The 17,079-nt window shown below is 36.7% G+C and overlaps 1 protein-coding gene and 1 long non-coding RNA gene across 5 annotated transcripts in view; both read left to right on the forward strand.

The window, feature by feature from the left end:
* The window catches only part of bbg (PDZ domain-containing protein big bang), a 268,523-nt gene that overhangs the window by 122,966 nt on the left and 128,478 nt on the right, over positions 1–17,079 (forward strand). The window contains exon 2 of one of the 4 annotated variants that reach the window (XM_089259491.1): positions 12,667–12,713. The exons of the other annotated variants lie outside the window; for them this stretch is intronic. Within the exon in view, the coding sequence (XP_089115617.1) occupies positions 12,689–12,713 (25 nt within the window). The 5' untranslated portion in view covers positions 12,667–12,688. The remainder of the gene's footprint in view (positions 1–12,666; positions 12,714–17,079) is intronic. 4 annotated transcript variants of the gene reach the window in all.
* LOC149091467 (uncharacterized) lies at positions 5,325–7,654 on the forward strand. The gene is made up of 3 exons (XR_016196695.1): positions 5,325–5,483; positions 6,492–6,702; positions 6,758–7,654. It is a non-coding gene; the product is annotated as an uncharacterized LOC149091467 (long non-coding RNA).

Raw genomic sequence — 17,079 nt, forward strand, 5'->3', positions numbered from 1 at the left:
ACCCTAGCGAGAGTGTGTGTGTGTGTGTGTGTGTGTGTGGGAGGGACAGAGCTACATAGGTGTGTGCTAGGTGTAATTGTAATACATCATATATGTAGCTCTCATTTATAGCTCGGCTCATAGCAAATGCTAACAAAAGTGTTCGAAGATAACGCCAGAAACTCTGACGGCAAATGCTTTGAAGTTTTTCGGCATCACAATCAAAATCTAAACTAAATACTGATATGGATATAAATATTACTATATACATCTATATATGTATATATGTATATCCGACCGATAACACTCTTTCGACAATAGTCCAAAATCGCCAATGATCTGTGTGCTGAGTTATGGTCAAATATTTGCACCGAGTTTGGACTCGGTCTTTTGTTGAGCTGCCTCAAATGTTGTTTGCACAGTTAGAATTGAGCATTGTTGTTGTTGTTGTTGCTGTTTCTATTTGAATGCAACGCGCTGTATGCACTTTAAAACCTTTTTGGGCTCGCATCTGGTGTGTTGTTTGCCGTGATTTGAAATGTTGTGAGAAAAACAAATAAGTGATATAACCAAGTGTTCCATGCAGTTGGAAACACTTCCAAATTGAAGTTGGACAATAGGTCAAATGTACAAAAATATTTATATATGCATATGGCTAATGTAAAAATCTATACATTTTTAGTGAATAGTGCTTAATGAGAAGTATTTAATTATTATTGCATTTGCCAAGTGAATAGAATACATTTTGAATGAGCTTTTTCTGAGAAGGATTTAGTCAATATTTTAACTAGAGCATTCGAATTCTAATTCTAAAGAAGTATTTTATATTAGACAAATATTATAATCAGCTCTATTATTGGTAATAAAATATATGCATGTATATTGGCAATTTTATTGATAATGATGACAGCAATAAAAATAATGATAATAAATAAAAAAAAAATAAATAAAATAAAAAATATAACAATATATTCTATAAATAAAATAATATAATAAACAAAAAATAAATAAATAAATTAAGAATATTTTAAAAGTATAAATATATTTTCTTTTATTTTAAAAATAATAATAGAAAAAATAATTTTAAAAATATATTTATTCCAAATAATTTATATAAATTTTTAAATAAACTTTTTAAAAAAATAATTGCAAATATTTTATATAAAACAAAAACAATAACCATAGAAATAACAATACTTTGTTATAATGTATAAAAAATGTCTCTCTTATTTTTCGAAAGTTCAATGAGCAAATAACCTAAAAATATTGATGCAACAAAATTTGTAGAATGATAAATTATATTATAATAATAAAATAATTTTATATATTATTTATATTATTATTTTGTATTAAATATTTTTTTTTTAAATACAGAAAAATTTTATTCAATATATTGCGAATACTGATGAAATTCGGCTATCGTTTATTTATTTATTTAATTCATTAGCAAATGCAATTTGCCAATTCGTTCAGCTCCTAAACCTGCAAATATTTCAACAATCGTGCGGCGACTGTCCATATCTAGTTTATTTTTCAATTTAAATGCTGTCTGAAAATGTTCGTATATCAATGGCATGTATATATGTATATACGTGTGTGTGTATAGAACTGTCAGTCCAATCTGTTGACCAAAATCCGCAGACAGCTCAATATTTTGACAGCTCGACTGCAGTCAACCCCAAACCCCAAAAAAATAAAAGAAATATCGAAACTTCTGCAACTGCAAACAATGGTAAACAATTTTTATGCATTTATGCAAAAAGTGAACCCTGCCCCAGCTCCTGCTCCCACTACCACTCCTGCTGGTGCTGCTGGTGCAGCTCCTGCTCCTACTACCACTCCTGCTGCTGCTGCTGCTGCTCCTGCTGCTGCTCCTGCTACTGTTGTGGGGGGCTGTCAGAAAAGCGCGTTGCATTCAAAAAAAAAAAAAAAAGCAAAAAAAAAACGAAAAATAGCAGTAAACAAACTGAAAGAAACACCCAAAAGTCACACCGTAGCTGGAGCTATGAACGTGCTGCCAGCAACATTGCATGAAGCTGTCAGGCAAAGTGACGCACTGAATTATATATGGATAGCACATACATATATAGTTTATATACATCATATATGAGCAACAGAATTGCAATGGGGCGAAACCATATTGAAAAACCACACAGAAAGAGCTGACAGAGCCAGACGCATACGCAGACCCAGACCCAGACCCAGAGACAGAGACGGAGACGGAGACGAAGACGGAGTCATAGCCCATCGTGTTCGACCTTCAGTAAACCGCAACTAATCAAAATCGTAGCCAAAGAAGACCAGAAGCGATTTCAGCTCTTGGACCTGGTCAAGTTTACTTTTCATAATTACCGCGCATTAAAGTCAAATTCAGTTGCAGATGCCAGGCGTTTGATACGCTGCCTTTTCCAGGGTGTTCCAACTGCATCCATCCCGCTCTCTCTCTCTCTCTGCCCCATCTCACTCCGTTGAAGCTGCCTTTAATCTGCGCTCGATTCGCCATGCAGACGCCTCTGCGGATGCAGACGTGGCGCTCAGTCGAGCCGAGCTTGCTTTATTTTTAGACGTGCCTCCCGAGAGTCGTCGCTGGTCATTAACTTTTGACGGGCAGTGTATGCGCGTATGCTTAGAATGCTTAAATACCCTGACAGAATGGACATAGACATAATAGAAATGTCAACGGGCGAGGCGCTGATTTGACAGCAACAACAATAGCTCGAAGCGAAAGAGTTTCATCCCTGTGGAACGGGGGGAGGGGAGAGGGCATTCCAAAGTCAGGGAGTCGGAACTGCAAAATGCAGGGGGAAAATTGTCTGTTTGCAACTAGTTTAATTGATTTTAATTGCTGTTGATTAATGCGAGTGTGATTTGATGATTTGACTTGGGCACCGAGAAGCTAAAGAGCTTCCCCACTCAATGGAAGTGAAAAGCGGAAAACTTGATTTACAAAATGCAAATGGAATAGAAAAGCAGAGAGCTGGCGTATGTTTGCGATTAACTCGTTTTTAGCTGAAATGGAAATTGAGACTGAATGACAGGCAAACAACTGTGAGAAGTCTCAAATGTTTATTGCGATGAGCATGGGAACTGCATTTAGATAGAGAAATGCTTTGACATGGTAGAGATATGAAATGATACTCCAGAGCTAATCAAAAACTGTATTTAAAAGTGAATAAGTGAAGTAAAGAGCTGATGGTAATGCCTAAAGTAAAATATAGATCTCAAAGACCGCAAATGACTTCATTTAATTTTTTATGAGAATTAGCTAAGGGGAAAGTCAGCTTATAGCGATTCTCAATATTCAATATTGCTCAAATCAATAGAAATAGTTTGTTAGTTTTAGACATTTTGTAAGAATTTGTTTATAAAATTGTTAGAAAGAAATGATTTACCTATAAATATTATTTTTAATTTTTATTATTTACTATATTATTATTTATATATTTTTATTATTATTTGTATTCATTATTATAAAATTTTTTAAAATATTTTATACTCTTTTCTTTGGTGTTAATATTATTATAATATTCATTACAAATATTTAAATTATCAAAAATAATATTAATCGCTTTTAAACTCTATTGTATATTCTTTGTATATCATTCATCTTACAGCCTAGCTAGATAGATGTACATATATTATTAAAATTGTATTACTTAATCATCACAATTTTTAAGCATTTTAAATAATTATTCTCAAATATATAAATGATGAAAGTGTACTTTTATTATATTAAAATTTGTTATCGTCGGCATGAGTGAAGACCTGGGTTTATTTTCACTCGGAATGTGTTTTACGCACTTGCCCCTAGTGCTCCATAAATTACCCAATTATGGCTTTGAGTGCGGCACAAGTAGCGCAATTCGATGTCAATATTAGAGCAGCTCTTAATGTCTGACATATTGCATCGTATATATATGGAGAGCCGATAAATATGTTCAAATATAAGTATAGACGATGGGCTATAAATAGTCCTATATGTATGTGTGGTGGTGCACTTAGGCCCATAGACATTTTTACTGGTCACAAATTGTGAATTGTGGGCGCATTTGCGCAGCTTTCAAGGCTGCTCAGCAAATGGCACACACATACATACATACGATATATCTGTGTGCGTGTGTGTGTGTGTGTGTGTGTGTTTGGCAATCAATAAGAAAAATGAACTGACGAGACTCTATGCGTATGTGTGTGTAGCTGTCATAATGTTGCAAGAGATGTGGCGACGTTGTCATTAACCCCGGCAGCATTTGCAACACATTCGCGACTTGCCGCCAAATGTCACGATGACAGTTGCAAATTGTCAGAGTCTGGCAACATTGTTGCTGCAACATGCCGCCTAATTACAAAGCTCTGACATTTTTGTTGCCTGTTGCTGGAGCCTTTTGACAGTTTCAGTTCAGGCCAAGATATGGGATTTGAGGCCCAGGTCCAGGTCCAGACCTCTCCGGCTTTTCGAGAGTTGATTGAACTGGCATCGAGTGTTGTTGTTCTTCTTGTTGTTGGTATTATTTTTCTTGTTTGTTTTAGTGCAGCCAGCTACTGTCTCTGGGAATTGTCCGCACTTGTTGACAGTTTTTTTTTTTCTTCTTCTATCTCTGTGTTCTTCTCTGTTTCTGTTTTGTAATATTTTATAATGAATGCATTATGCAGTTGCAGCCCTTTTAGCAGCACCCGAGCATCCATTTGTCGCTCGTCATGCAGTTGGAATCGTAGCTATATGTTCTTGTCGAGTCATGCTCGGGGCGTAGCCAACAAATTGAGTCTAATGATGGATAACGCTGACACAGACCAGAAATAGAAATAGAAATAGACGTCTATTGAGCACTTGAGCTAGTGGAAACTATCTTCTTTTTTTTTGTGGCAGTTATTGAATGGTCATTGACATGAACGCGAACAAAAGTGTCAACAAATTGATGGGAACAAATGCTGAAACATTTAATTCTGGGGGCAATTTTTCTTATAATCTGAACCCTTTTCTAGGAACATTTCCGAGTATTTCTTGACCACTGATGGGTACATGTAGAGCTGAGCTTATTGGAGCCATAGGTTGATTAGGGAACCAATGAGATTTAACTATATGAAGATCATATTTTACTTTTTACTTGATAAATTATCGTCAACAGTTTGCAATGGAGTTTGCCTTGGATACTTGATGATAATTCTATGTCACCTTTAAATAGGTTTTTAAATCATCATTAATCGATTTCCTCCTCGATTGATGCTTAGTATGCAGAAGATGGTTTACATTTATTATTTATTTAGAGAATATATATGTTATATTATATATATCCAAAACCACATATATTATGTCACACATAAACATATTGCTTACTCATATTAATTCCAATAAGTTTTCAACGGTCTTCGTGGACTTACAGCGACACATATTTGGCTTTGTATAGAACCCACCTCTTTAATCCCCGTCAAAGCTCTTTAAACGCGCTCACATCATTTCCCCTGCTTAACAAGAAAATCGCCAGCTCCACATGCCAGCAGTTGTTTAGGTTATTTTTTTTTTTTTTTTTTTTTTTTTTTTTTTTTTTTTTTTGTAAAAATTTTTATATTTTATTAACGAGCTTACTGCTACCATAATGGCAACTTAATCTAGTTCTACATTAAAAACAATAACAAACAGATCTAGACTTAGATTACATATTTATGTGTTAATTTTTAATATTACTTTAACATTACTATTAATATTATATTAATATAGTTTTGTTTTGTGAAATATTTTTTCATTTATATTTAATTATGATATTACTCTTTTGGGCAAGTCCGTTGGGTGGCACTTCTTGAGTCGTCTCTTCCTCGGCTTGGCAGTTAGCCGTCTGGCTAGTACGTTGCTGTGGCTGTCAAGGCGTTGTATATACCTTGCGGAACGTGATTGTAGGACATCTCCCACCTTTGGAACCTTTAGATCCTTTTCGATGTCTCGAGTCCTCATGTACCATGGGGCATCGCAGATTCGCCTCAGGATCTTTGCTTGGGCGACTCTAATTTTTTCCAAGTTTGATTTGGATTCAATGCCGTATATTTCTAGGGCGTATTTCCAGATCGGGCTTAGGATGCTTTTGTATATCGTAGTTTTGCTATAAAGTGACAGCTTGTTTTTTTGGAGCAAGAAGCCATGCCATTTTTCTGGATTTTGCCATTATTGACTGCCGTACCATGGTTGTATGGGCCTTAAAGTTTAGCTTCCTGTCCAGTAAAACTCCAAGGTACTTGTATGAGCTCTTTTGTGGGATTCTGGAGCCAAGCATGGTGATGCCGCTGCTAGACAAAGTTCGTGTGGTAAACGTGACATTTACGCACTTGCTGGTGTTGATGCCTATGTTCCATTTTCTGGTCCATCCTTCAAAGCTATTTACGTACTGCTGCAAGGATTCCGTGGCTATGTTGATGCTAGAACTTCTGGTCAAAACTGCAGTGTCATCTGCGTAAGTTGCTATCAGGACGTGTTCCTCATCTAGTCCAGTAACTACATTTGTGGTTGGCATGTCAGCTGTGTTTAGGTTATTAGAGAACATTTTCCGAAAAGGAAAAACAAATGTGATGAACAACTCTTCTCATTCATTGTTGTCACCTCACAGAGAAAACATAAATCATTTCCTGCTAGACGCGATCGTCCAGAACAAAGAGGGAAGCTGCAACTCGCATGGAGAGCTACGGCCCTCAGTTGTTGTCTTTAAATGTGACTTGATCTTCGCATTGATCCTCATTTAGGTAAATCAAAGTGCATTTAGTATTTCTCTAGCCAACACTAAAGTGTTTTAAACAGCCTTTCACACGACCTTTCAACTCTGCAGTCGCATATTTTGGAGTTTTTTTTCGGGTCGTGACTGTCCGACTGTTTTGGCTACGTCTGGTCACCCGTGAAAAGTTTTAATGATCTATCATTGTTGGAATTTTTGTTACACAGTGTTGTAAGATGCTCCCACATAATAGTAGGTGCGTTGTAAGCGCAAGATTCTGATTGGAGACTTTCACTGCTAGGGAAAGTGTTAAGATTGATTGGGAAACTAAAATTAATGTTATCAACTGAAACGACTCTTCTTCGGCTTAAGTAATTTATAAGGTATCTGATGGACGACTCTTTGATCTTTCATATCTCTGGACAGTAGTTTTGGAGTTAAGTAACTTTACATTGTTATAGCTTTAACCCCAACCACTTTGCTCCTTGGGTTCCTCCATAGAGACAATATAGCAAAATTGACGAAACACTTTATGTCCAGCTAACGGTAAAGCTGAGAACTCTGAAAACATTCAATCATACCAGAGTGCAGCAACAACAGCAAGTAGATGATGCAGAAGAAGAAGAGGGCAAAGAATTGTCTATGCAAACTAAGTGCAGGTTCCAAACGCTGATCTTTAAAAGAGCCGAACACAGTCCGAGTGTGAAAGGAACAGGCCGAGGGAGATGCAGAGAGAGAAAAAAGAAATACGGGCCATCAAAAGGCGTTACAAATTTTGATTTCTTTTGAAAAGTTGCGACGCCCCAGCCAAAGAGCGCGACAGACACTGACAGTGGAAGGGAGAGGGAAAGAGAGAGAGGGCGGAGGGCGGAGGGCGAGAAAGGTGAGCTTGCATACACATAGTAGAAAATATCAATTACAGCATAATTATGTGTGACGCACAATGGGTGCGAGGAGGAGGGCAGGCATGACAGCTATGATTGATTTGTGGCTGCAACACATACTTACATACATTGTAAATATGTATGCATGTATGTATGTGTGTGTGCAGCCCGCAGGGTTAACTGAAAAGCTTCTTCTCTCTGCACTCGCCGCTGAACTCTTGACACGTACCTAGAATCGAGTCAGAAAAAAAAATGATTTTCGTTTGTCATCGTATAATTTAATTTTAAACGTTTTGATTGACTGGCCAAAACGGTACTTGATCCTCACAAAAGCCAGCCCAAGCCCAAGACCCACCCCGCAACGCACTTCTGCTTCTGCCCTCTCCCTCTCTCTCTGTCTCCCTCTCGCGTCTTGTAATTGCATATTAAACAGCATTTACCTAAGTAATGTTTACTCTTTTCATCTGCCCCTTGTTGGCTCTCTTTTGAGCAAACATTTACAGAACCGCACACTCGCTCACTCTCGCGCCCGCTTTCTTCTCTTCTTTACGAGCGTTTGAAGACTTGTTCAATGTCAATGTTGTGACCTTTGTTAAGCATTTTGTTTGCTTGCGCATGCCTTGAGGAATCTTCGTTAGTTGTCTAACACACCTCGCGCAGTCCCCGCGCTCATGCTTTGCGCTCATTCAAGCAGCGCAAGTACCGTTGTAATTGTTGGTTACCAGCTCGTCTGCTTCGTCTTCAGTGTCTTCTTTCAAAATCAATTGCATTGTTGTTGCTAAATAATATTGCGCAATTTTTATTCAAAGCGCAAGGGAAACAGTTGCGTCTGCTTCTTCTTTGTCTACTTCTTCAGATTTCAGCCCGTGACAGCTGAAAACGAACAAGAAGAAGAAGACAACGACGACGGCGATGCTGCTGAAGATATGTAAAGATTCCAATGACTGGAAGGGGCAAAGAGCGGGTGAATAGTCAATGCTAGGGCGTTGCTTATGATTGAAACGGCAAAGCGCTGATGGTGGGAGGGAGAGCGAGCGAGCGAGTGATGAGCGGGAGAGCGTGTGTAGATGAAGAGAGCGCATGGAAGGCAAGCAGAGGCATGAGTGTGAGTGTATGTATGTATATGTGCAGTTATTTATATGTATGTGTGCATGTGTATATTAAGAGTAACGAAATTAATTCAAAGTCCTAATTCGTGGCCTAGAAATATATATCTAGAATCGTAGCTCTGGGGCCAGCTGGTGGGTGTATTTGGCCAGACCTCAATACATTTTTTATTAGCTGTAAATTTTATTAATGTGGCAATAAATTTTAAACAATGTGCAAGTAAACCAGACAGCGAGGGAGAAAGAGGGAGAGAGAGAGAGAGAGGCGATTGGAAGAGTGCTGGGAAAATGGGCAGACAAAGATGCCTGCCAAGCGATTGGAGGATACAACAACAAAAACAACAGCAACAGCAACTAAATAAATAAAATAAGTTGCAATGTGGTAACAGAGGACATTTGGGCAGTGTGTCGTCGTCGTCGTCGTCGTCGACGTCGCGGACGGGATTTGTTATTGGGGACTGTTGCATTGGGTGCTGGCGTTGAAAAGAAATACACGAGCGTAAAATTTATTTAAGCCAAAGATAAGCGGCAGGCAGGCAGCTCCAATGGCCACAAAATATGCATAAAACACGGCGACACTTAGCTGGCAACAAGGGGGTGGGGGGATGGCATGGGGAACAACAAGTTTTTTGCAGCGACAGGAACTAAATCACGTGTGCCGCATTGCTGTTGCTGTTGTTGTTTATTCCTAACTTGACTTTGGCCAAGTCATGACGACAGGTTGAAAATGTGGCTAAACAACTCTTGGCCAAAGCTGGTTGAAGAGGCTGGCAAGAGAGGAAGCCAAATAGGCAGCCGCAGTCGCAGCAGCATCATCCCAACTGGAAGCATATCAAAGCAGCTGAAGAAGAAGAAGAAGAAGCAGCAGCAGCGACAGAAGGTGGATCCTACGGCTGCTAAGCAGCGGCTTACACATGTTTGTTTGTTTGTCTTGGCTGCTGCTCCTGCTTCAGCTGCTGCCGGCATTGCTGCACCGCGTACCGTTAGAATCTTTGCCGAGATTTTGCCAGCATTGAGTTGAGGTGGACCCAGCAGCATCTCGTCGCGATGCTCTCCCTCAATACAAATACAGTTGCTTTGCCATAATATCTAATAATGCATATAATTTTCACATGCACATCGATATATGTATGAAGAATATTGCCCACGAGGCCAAGTAATCGAAATTCAAAAAGAAGAAGAAGAAGATGAAGTTGAAGTTGTAGTAGAAGACCGTAAAATATTACGATTAAATATTGTAATCTGAGCGCACGGCTTAGGTGCGTTAAAGTAGAAGTGAGAGCGCGGCCACAGTCGAGCGGCTAGACAGATAAAAGGAACATTAAGCTTTGATGGTATCGCTCTGATCGAGATCGAGGGAAATAATACAGCGTAACGGAAGAGATTGGAAGCAGAAGAGCGGAGAAATGTAAATGTTACTGGCATATCTATAAAATTGTTATAGCTGCAGGTAAAATCGACATGCTCCAACACGAGCTTATCTTTGAATTGAGTGCTTAAACTCTAGCGCCTCTCTATGCAATTCTCGTGAATGTACGTAAAGCGTAAAGGGGCGAGGCAGGTATAATACTGTGAATTCTAAATATATTGCTTGTACAGCAAAACCCCAATACGAGTCATTTGTGACTAGTATAAACAGAGAATAGAAATAGAGAATATGAAGATTTTTTATACCAATCCTGGGCTCTAGAGAACAACTAAGTCTTTTTAAACGGGCTCCAGTTACCATTTCAGTCCCACATCCCTCTTTATAATGGTCATGCATGCAAATAAGAGTTGATGATATATGTGGAAGAGACTGAGCCAGTGAGAATGATACAACTCAGTCGCCCTTCTGTGCGATTCTCATGCAAGTAAAGCTTGCTGATATATAATAAGAAATCTCTCTTCAGATCCCTAGCCACCCTGTTAACTCCTAGTCGAGCGCACACATTCATTAGATCCGCCTTCATTTTCACAGCAAATTCGTGTAGTGTTATATAAGAAAAAAAGCCAAGCTAAAAGATTAATAATGCGCAAAAAAAATCGTGGCACAAAATCAAATCACAAATGCGGCGCAGTCAATCATCTGATGTGGCTATAAGCTGATTGCCATTGAGTCTGGGGGCATCTTCGCCTATATTTATGAACCAACTTTTAATTATTGACAATTTATCAAAATAAAAGAAGACAACAGCAACAACAACAACAACAAAAATCACAGCTATTGGCGCCAGCAAATGTTACACAATTTCCAATATCTCAAAATCAAACTTTGAAAAACTTTCTTTTTCAGCGCACAAAAAATTTTGCGGAGTTTTCGTTTTCGTTATTTCGCATCATATTGTTTTTATATACTTATTTTTTTACTAGATAAATTAGTTTAATTTTACACTTCTGCGCGCTATGTAGGTAGCATTAAAGCAATTATTTAATTTTTATGTTTTTTGTTTTGTTTACAATTAATTACAACACCTCAGCCAAAAAAAAAATATATGTGAATTACTTCTGAATGATCTATATCGTATTTCTTTTGATACTTTTCGTCTGTGAGTTTATGTTGTATTTATTAGTATTATAGATGATGATATTGTTGTTGTTGGAGTTCCATTTGCTTCTGCTAAAATATTACGCATACGTCGTATGATCCACATATCTATTTGCTTGAATAATAATAAATGCAAATTTAATTGAGTAAAATTTCGTTATTAATATATTTTTTATATTCAGTTTTTTTTTTAATTTTTAATAATTTGTTATAATATTAATTTATTATAAATAATAAATATGTAAAAAATAATATAATTTTAATTTTTATTTATTTTTTTATTCTACAGTATTTTAAACTTTACATTTTTGGCCAATATATTAAGTATTGTCAACAAAATTGTTGGCATTTTAGTTATAAAATACTATTTGAATACATATTTAATTATTGAATAAACTAAGTATTTATACGTATATTATATTATTATATATTATATTATTTTTTAAATGTATATATTTCTTTGTTAAACTGATTAAATTAATTTGACGACAAGGAAAATAAAGTATATATTATGAATTAATTTTTTATTTATTTATATAAACTTTTTTTTTAAATATGCAACAAATTAATTGATTCTCAATTTATATACAAAATTAACAGTTACCATAATATTATATAAATAAATAATAAATAATTCGCGTATAATAAAAATAATAAATGATCAATAGAAAATAATTTGCTAAACAGAAAAAGTATTTACAGATTATTTATTTTTATTTCTATATTTTCGCCCCTGCTGCATTTAATTTAATTTAAATATTAATGATATGTTTTTTTAAAGTTTATTGTTAAATCTTTTCTTACGCCATGCAATCTTAGAAGTTCTTAAGTTTTAATTAGCAATCAATGAGAATTGGTTAGGATATGCATGCAAATAAACTCCCTAAAATGTTTGTTGTCTTGCTGTTGGCCAAGTCAAAGTGAGTTGCATTCAAGTTTGGCTCAATGAAAAAGCAATTTATTAGTGCGCTCAGCTTCTTGGCAGCCGCGCCCTAAATTCGAGTTGGCAGAGCTCGAGCCTTGGCCTCCACAATCTAGCGGCTAATCAGGAAATGTAGGCAAGCGAAAAGGAAAAACCAATAAAAGGCATTTCTTATCTATCTCCCCAGCTCTGCAGCTCTCGAGCTGGTGCATGGCTCCAAGCCAAAAGGCTCTGCGACTTTAGCTTTGGGCTTGGCATTTGGCTAGCCAAGGCTGGCAGAGAGTGGGCGCCGTACATAGAGACAGATAGGCAGACAGACAGAGACAGCGACCTAGACCTTATCAATGGACCATGGCCTTTTGGCCAAGACGGGCTGACGTGACGTCTGCCGCGATAACTCGAGTCGAGTCTTGAATATTCAAAAGATGCTTTCGACAGCTCGATAAGAGCTGAACACGAGCCCACTGCAAATAATTGAAATAATTGCATAAATTTTGTATACCATATGCCCGAATATTTACTAATCTATTTCCATCTTTCTCTTTTCTCTTTCCAGGTAATTACAGAGTGCAAACAAAATGTTAGCCATTAAACGTTTTAGGGGTAAGTTGTGGACACTTTCTCAGTTCTCAGTTGTTAGTTTTTAGTTTCTCGATTCTCGATTCTCAGTTCTCGATTCTCAGTTTCGCTTTCGCTAGAATACATTGTCTGGCACACCTGGAGCTCGTGTTGCCAACATCTTAGCCACAATTGCCGACACACGCCCGTGCCCCGCTGTCAGACAGCAGACACGCAACACATACAACAACAACAACAACAACAACAGCAGCAACAAGAAAAACGCACGCTATCAATTTAACAGCATCTGTCTATGAGGCATGCACGCTGCTGAAGGGAGCTCAGAGCAGGGGCAGGGGGCAGGAGCGGTGGCTGCGAGGAGGCGCAGAGGGCAGCTCCATCACATTGCATTGCATTTGCCCTCCCACACAGCCCTGCGCCCTGCGCCCTTCACACTCAAAACTTGTCCTACGCTTCGGCTTCAGCTCTTCAGCTGCATTTTTCCAAGGAACCTGCATGCAGCCTGCTGCCTGCTGCATGCCTCGCGCATGCGCACAGCCCGCCTGGGCTCCATAGCTGCATTTCTATTTATAGATCGGTCCAAGTTTTGCTTGCGTTATCAAAAGGCAGCCCAAGTCGCCGTTCTGGCGGCTGTGAAAATTCCAAAAAATACAAAATAAAATAAAGGCAGCGCCTCAACTGCTGCCACGCCTCCCGACCCCTCTCCCAACGAACGTTCTGCTGGCGTGTAAATAAATAAATATTTTCCTAGCATTTTTCTATTGCTTTTGCTGTTGTTGTTGTTGTAGTTGTTGTTGCTTGCTATTGGCTGATGCGGCTGGCCAATTTCCCAGATAAAAAGGCGCAGCTGTCAACGCGCGAGAAAATAGCTTTGCCCTTTTACTTTGCCTTTTTTTTCGATTTTACTTTTGCCAGCTTGTAAATTAATTAAGCTGAAAATAATTTAACTTAATCCCAGCCGCAGGCCAAGTCGCCACCTCAACTACAACAACAACAACAACGACAACTAATAACAGCGAAAGAAAAGTATTTCGGGCTGATTCAATGAGGTTTTCGGTATGTGGGTTGCGTCAATAACCGTAGGGCGGGATTAGCACGTATTTGTTGGCTTCATGACCGTAGTTCTCCTCTCTCACTCTCTCTCTTCCCCTCTCTCTCCCTCTCTCGCTCCATCTCTACTCAACGCCCGCGGCCAACGGTAGCCACGAATTTTTGTTATTGTTCGCCGCCTCATTTATTGTCGTCGTCGCTCCATTTGCCCTGCTTTGCGGCAAATTCTCACATTTCGTTGCTTTTCAATGTGTTTTTCGCTGATAAAGTGCAAAAACAAAATAATTCATAAATAAATTGCATTGCTTGAATTGATTGCAAATGCGTTTATGCATGTTTAATTATCGTGAAATAAACAATGTAAATTATTATTTTTTATTATTTTATTATACTTTACAATATTATTTATTATATTATTTTAAAAAGAGGATTTGAATACAAGAAAATTTTAAATAATATTATTCATTATTATACTTATATGTATTACAATATTGGAAGGGAAGTTTTCATTTTTAAACAGCTATATATATTTTTTATGAAAATATATATATATATATATTAATAATAACAATCATTAAAGTAAAATAAAATAAAAGTTATAATCGTAAAGATTATTTTAAATATATTTAAAAAATATATTATTTACTAAAATAATAAAAAAAAAAATGTTTATTATATATAAAATATCTTTTATTTACTAATATAATAAAAAAATAAAATATTTATTACTAAAATAATAATTATTATTACTAAATAATAAGAAAAATTATTACTAAAATATTAATACTAAAATAATAAGAAAAATAATATATTTTATATTTAAAGAATATATTATTTACTAAAATAATAAAAATAACAGTAAAAGTAAATCAAAAAATAATAATAAATATAATTCTACAAATAATAATTAATTAATGAAAAGAATAAATAATATTTAGTTTTTTAATATTAAATTAATTATTGAGCCGAACCCCATACTGAGGTCTGGTGGTTTTAATATTTAGTAGCCTGTTATTCAAAACTTGTAGAAATATAATTTGAATCGATAGTAGAATCTTATTATAACGACGATTTTAGTATGTTATATAGCGGAATACCCTTTCAATTCTCATAGAAATGTCAATAACTAAAAGAAAAACTGCAGCTAAAGAATATATAATAATTATATTAAATTATTATATACATATATTTTATTATATATTGCTGAGCTAGATCTCATAGGAATAGAATAGAAAACAATATATGGTTTCAAATTTTGCAGTCCTCCTTTCATCGTCAGCTTCATTGCAGCTCAGCGCCATGAAATGACATCGAGAGGCAACTTGACTGCTGGCTGTTAATGCAATGTTTGGCTAATCAAAGCTGTTTAAAATGCGCTGAAAGCGCTCAATGCTATAATTATGACCTTTCACAATGGATCGTTGAGGCGCAATGCGAGAAGCTTCCGTCAGTGGGCTATGGCTTAGTCCGCCGGCGCCGCCAGATGAGACTGAGGCTGAGGATGAGGATGAGACCTGGCCGAGAGAAATAATATTTTGTGTGATGTTTATATCAGTTGCCAGTTGGGATTTTCATGCCTTGGCAATAAAAGAAAATAGTGAAAAGCGAAAGAAATGAATTACGGATGTTGGCCAAACTTTGAACTCGAATTCGTACTGGAAAAACGGAATCACAGTCAGAGCTTTGGCTTGGCTTTGCATTTGCTTTTTTTTTTTTTTTTTTGTTTTTTTGGCGTGGGTGGACGATTTGAATTTGATTTCATAATAATACACTCGACTATGCTGGACTTGGCAGCAGTTGAATTCAACGTTCGTTTGTTTTGTTTGTTGAACTGAAAGTGAAATGCATTGACTCGACGCGAGCAGGCAGCCGGTGGGATGGGGCGGAGGGGCACAAATTATCGCTTTATCACGATTCAAACGGTGCGACTTTCTTCTCGGCCTCTCGCAGCTTCATTTGCAGCAATAATTATGCAATTTGCTGCGGCTTGTTGCTGAGGATCGCATTGCATTCGTCTATTTCCATTCCGATTTCGATTTCGATTTCGATTTCCATTACCATTTCCATTTCGGTTTACCGCTGCCTTCTTCAGCATGATAATTTTCAGTTGTTGCTTATAATTGTTGTGGGTGCATGTCTCCCGGCCAGCTCTAGCTCTTTTCATGGTTTTTGCTTTGGATTTCTGATGTTTATCACTCGCTCCGACATTCACAATTTCTTTTTTGTTAACAACATAATTGTGTATTGATCTGCTATGACTTTTGTTTATGACAAATTAATTGGCCGCAATTGTTGGCGGGAAAAGCCAACGAGCTGTTGCTCCTTTGCTTTCATAATAAATATGTAAGAAACAAAAATCATCAATAAATGAAAACAAATTGAAAGTTTTATTCGTCACACACAAATATCTGTGTCAATCTGCGACAAAAGTGTGTCAAATGAAAACAATGTTGGCCAAAAATAACTCTTAACCCATTAAATGTGCCGCCGCCTCGATCTTTCCGCGACGACATTTGATCGATCAGCTGAGTTATTGTATCCGCCGCCTCGCGTTGACATTGATGGAATAAGCGAGTCAAATATTTTGCCCAGTGCCCAGGGCTAGCGGATTTTCGCTTCAGCTTTTTTCCCTCGCCAGCTGCCGAGCCAATCGGTAATTGGAGATGGGCCCTCGAGTGGGCTGCCCAGCCACTGGCAGTCCCCATAAATTGGGGCCCCTGGAAAGTGCCAAAAACGCTTCCTGCCACAAATATGACTAAAAAACGAAACGTGCATCGGAATTTGCGATAAGCGAAATATTCGCAAACGAAGTCTATCGAGCAACAAGGCATCTTCTTCCACTCGAATCGGGGGCAGAGAGACGAGCTCTGAACGAAGCGCAAATACTCTGAGGGTTTTTTTTGGATGTGTAGAGGTATTGGAAATTTAGTGTCGAAACAATCTTGACAATTTATAATGTGTGTAAAGTATTTTATTTTATTAATTTAATTTATTATTATTTTTTATTACTTTATTTCTATTTTTATTGACCTTTATTTCCTTTGAATATTGTTTAACAATCATATAAAGCTGATGCTAAAAATTTAGTTTTATACAAAGGTTATGACTTAAGATATTTATAATTATGGTTTTATAATTTATTTTATATTTTTAATTTATGTAATATTTATTTATTATTTTTATTTTTATTTTATTTTTATTTTTATTTTATTTTATTTATTATTATTATTATTATTATTATTTTTTTTTTTTAAGAATTAAATAATAAAGCTTTATACAAGATTACATATTCAAAATTTTATTTATTATTATTATTTTTTATTTATTATTATTATTATTA

This window comes from Drosophila navojoa, chromosome 4, assembly GCF_054131105.1.
Source record: "Drosophila navojoa isolate 15081-1374.11 chromosome 4, UAZ_NAV_1.0, whole genome shotgun sequence".
Classification (NCBI taxonomy): domain Eukaryota; kingdom Metazoa; phylum Arthropoda; class Insecta; order Diptera; family Drosophilidae; genus Drosophila; species Drosophila navojoa.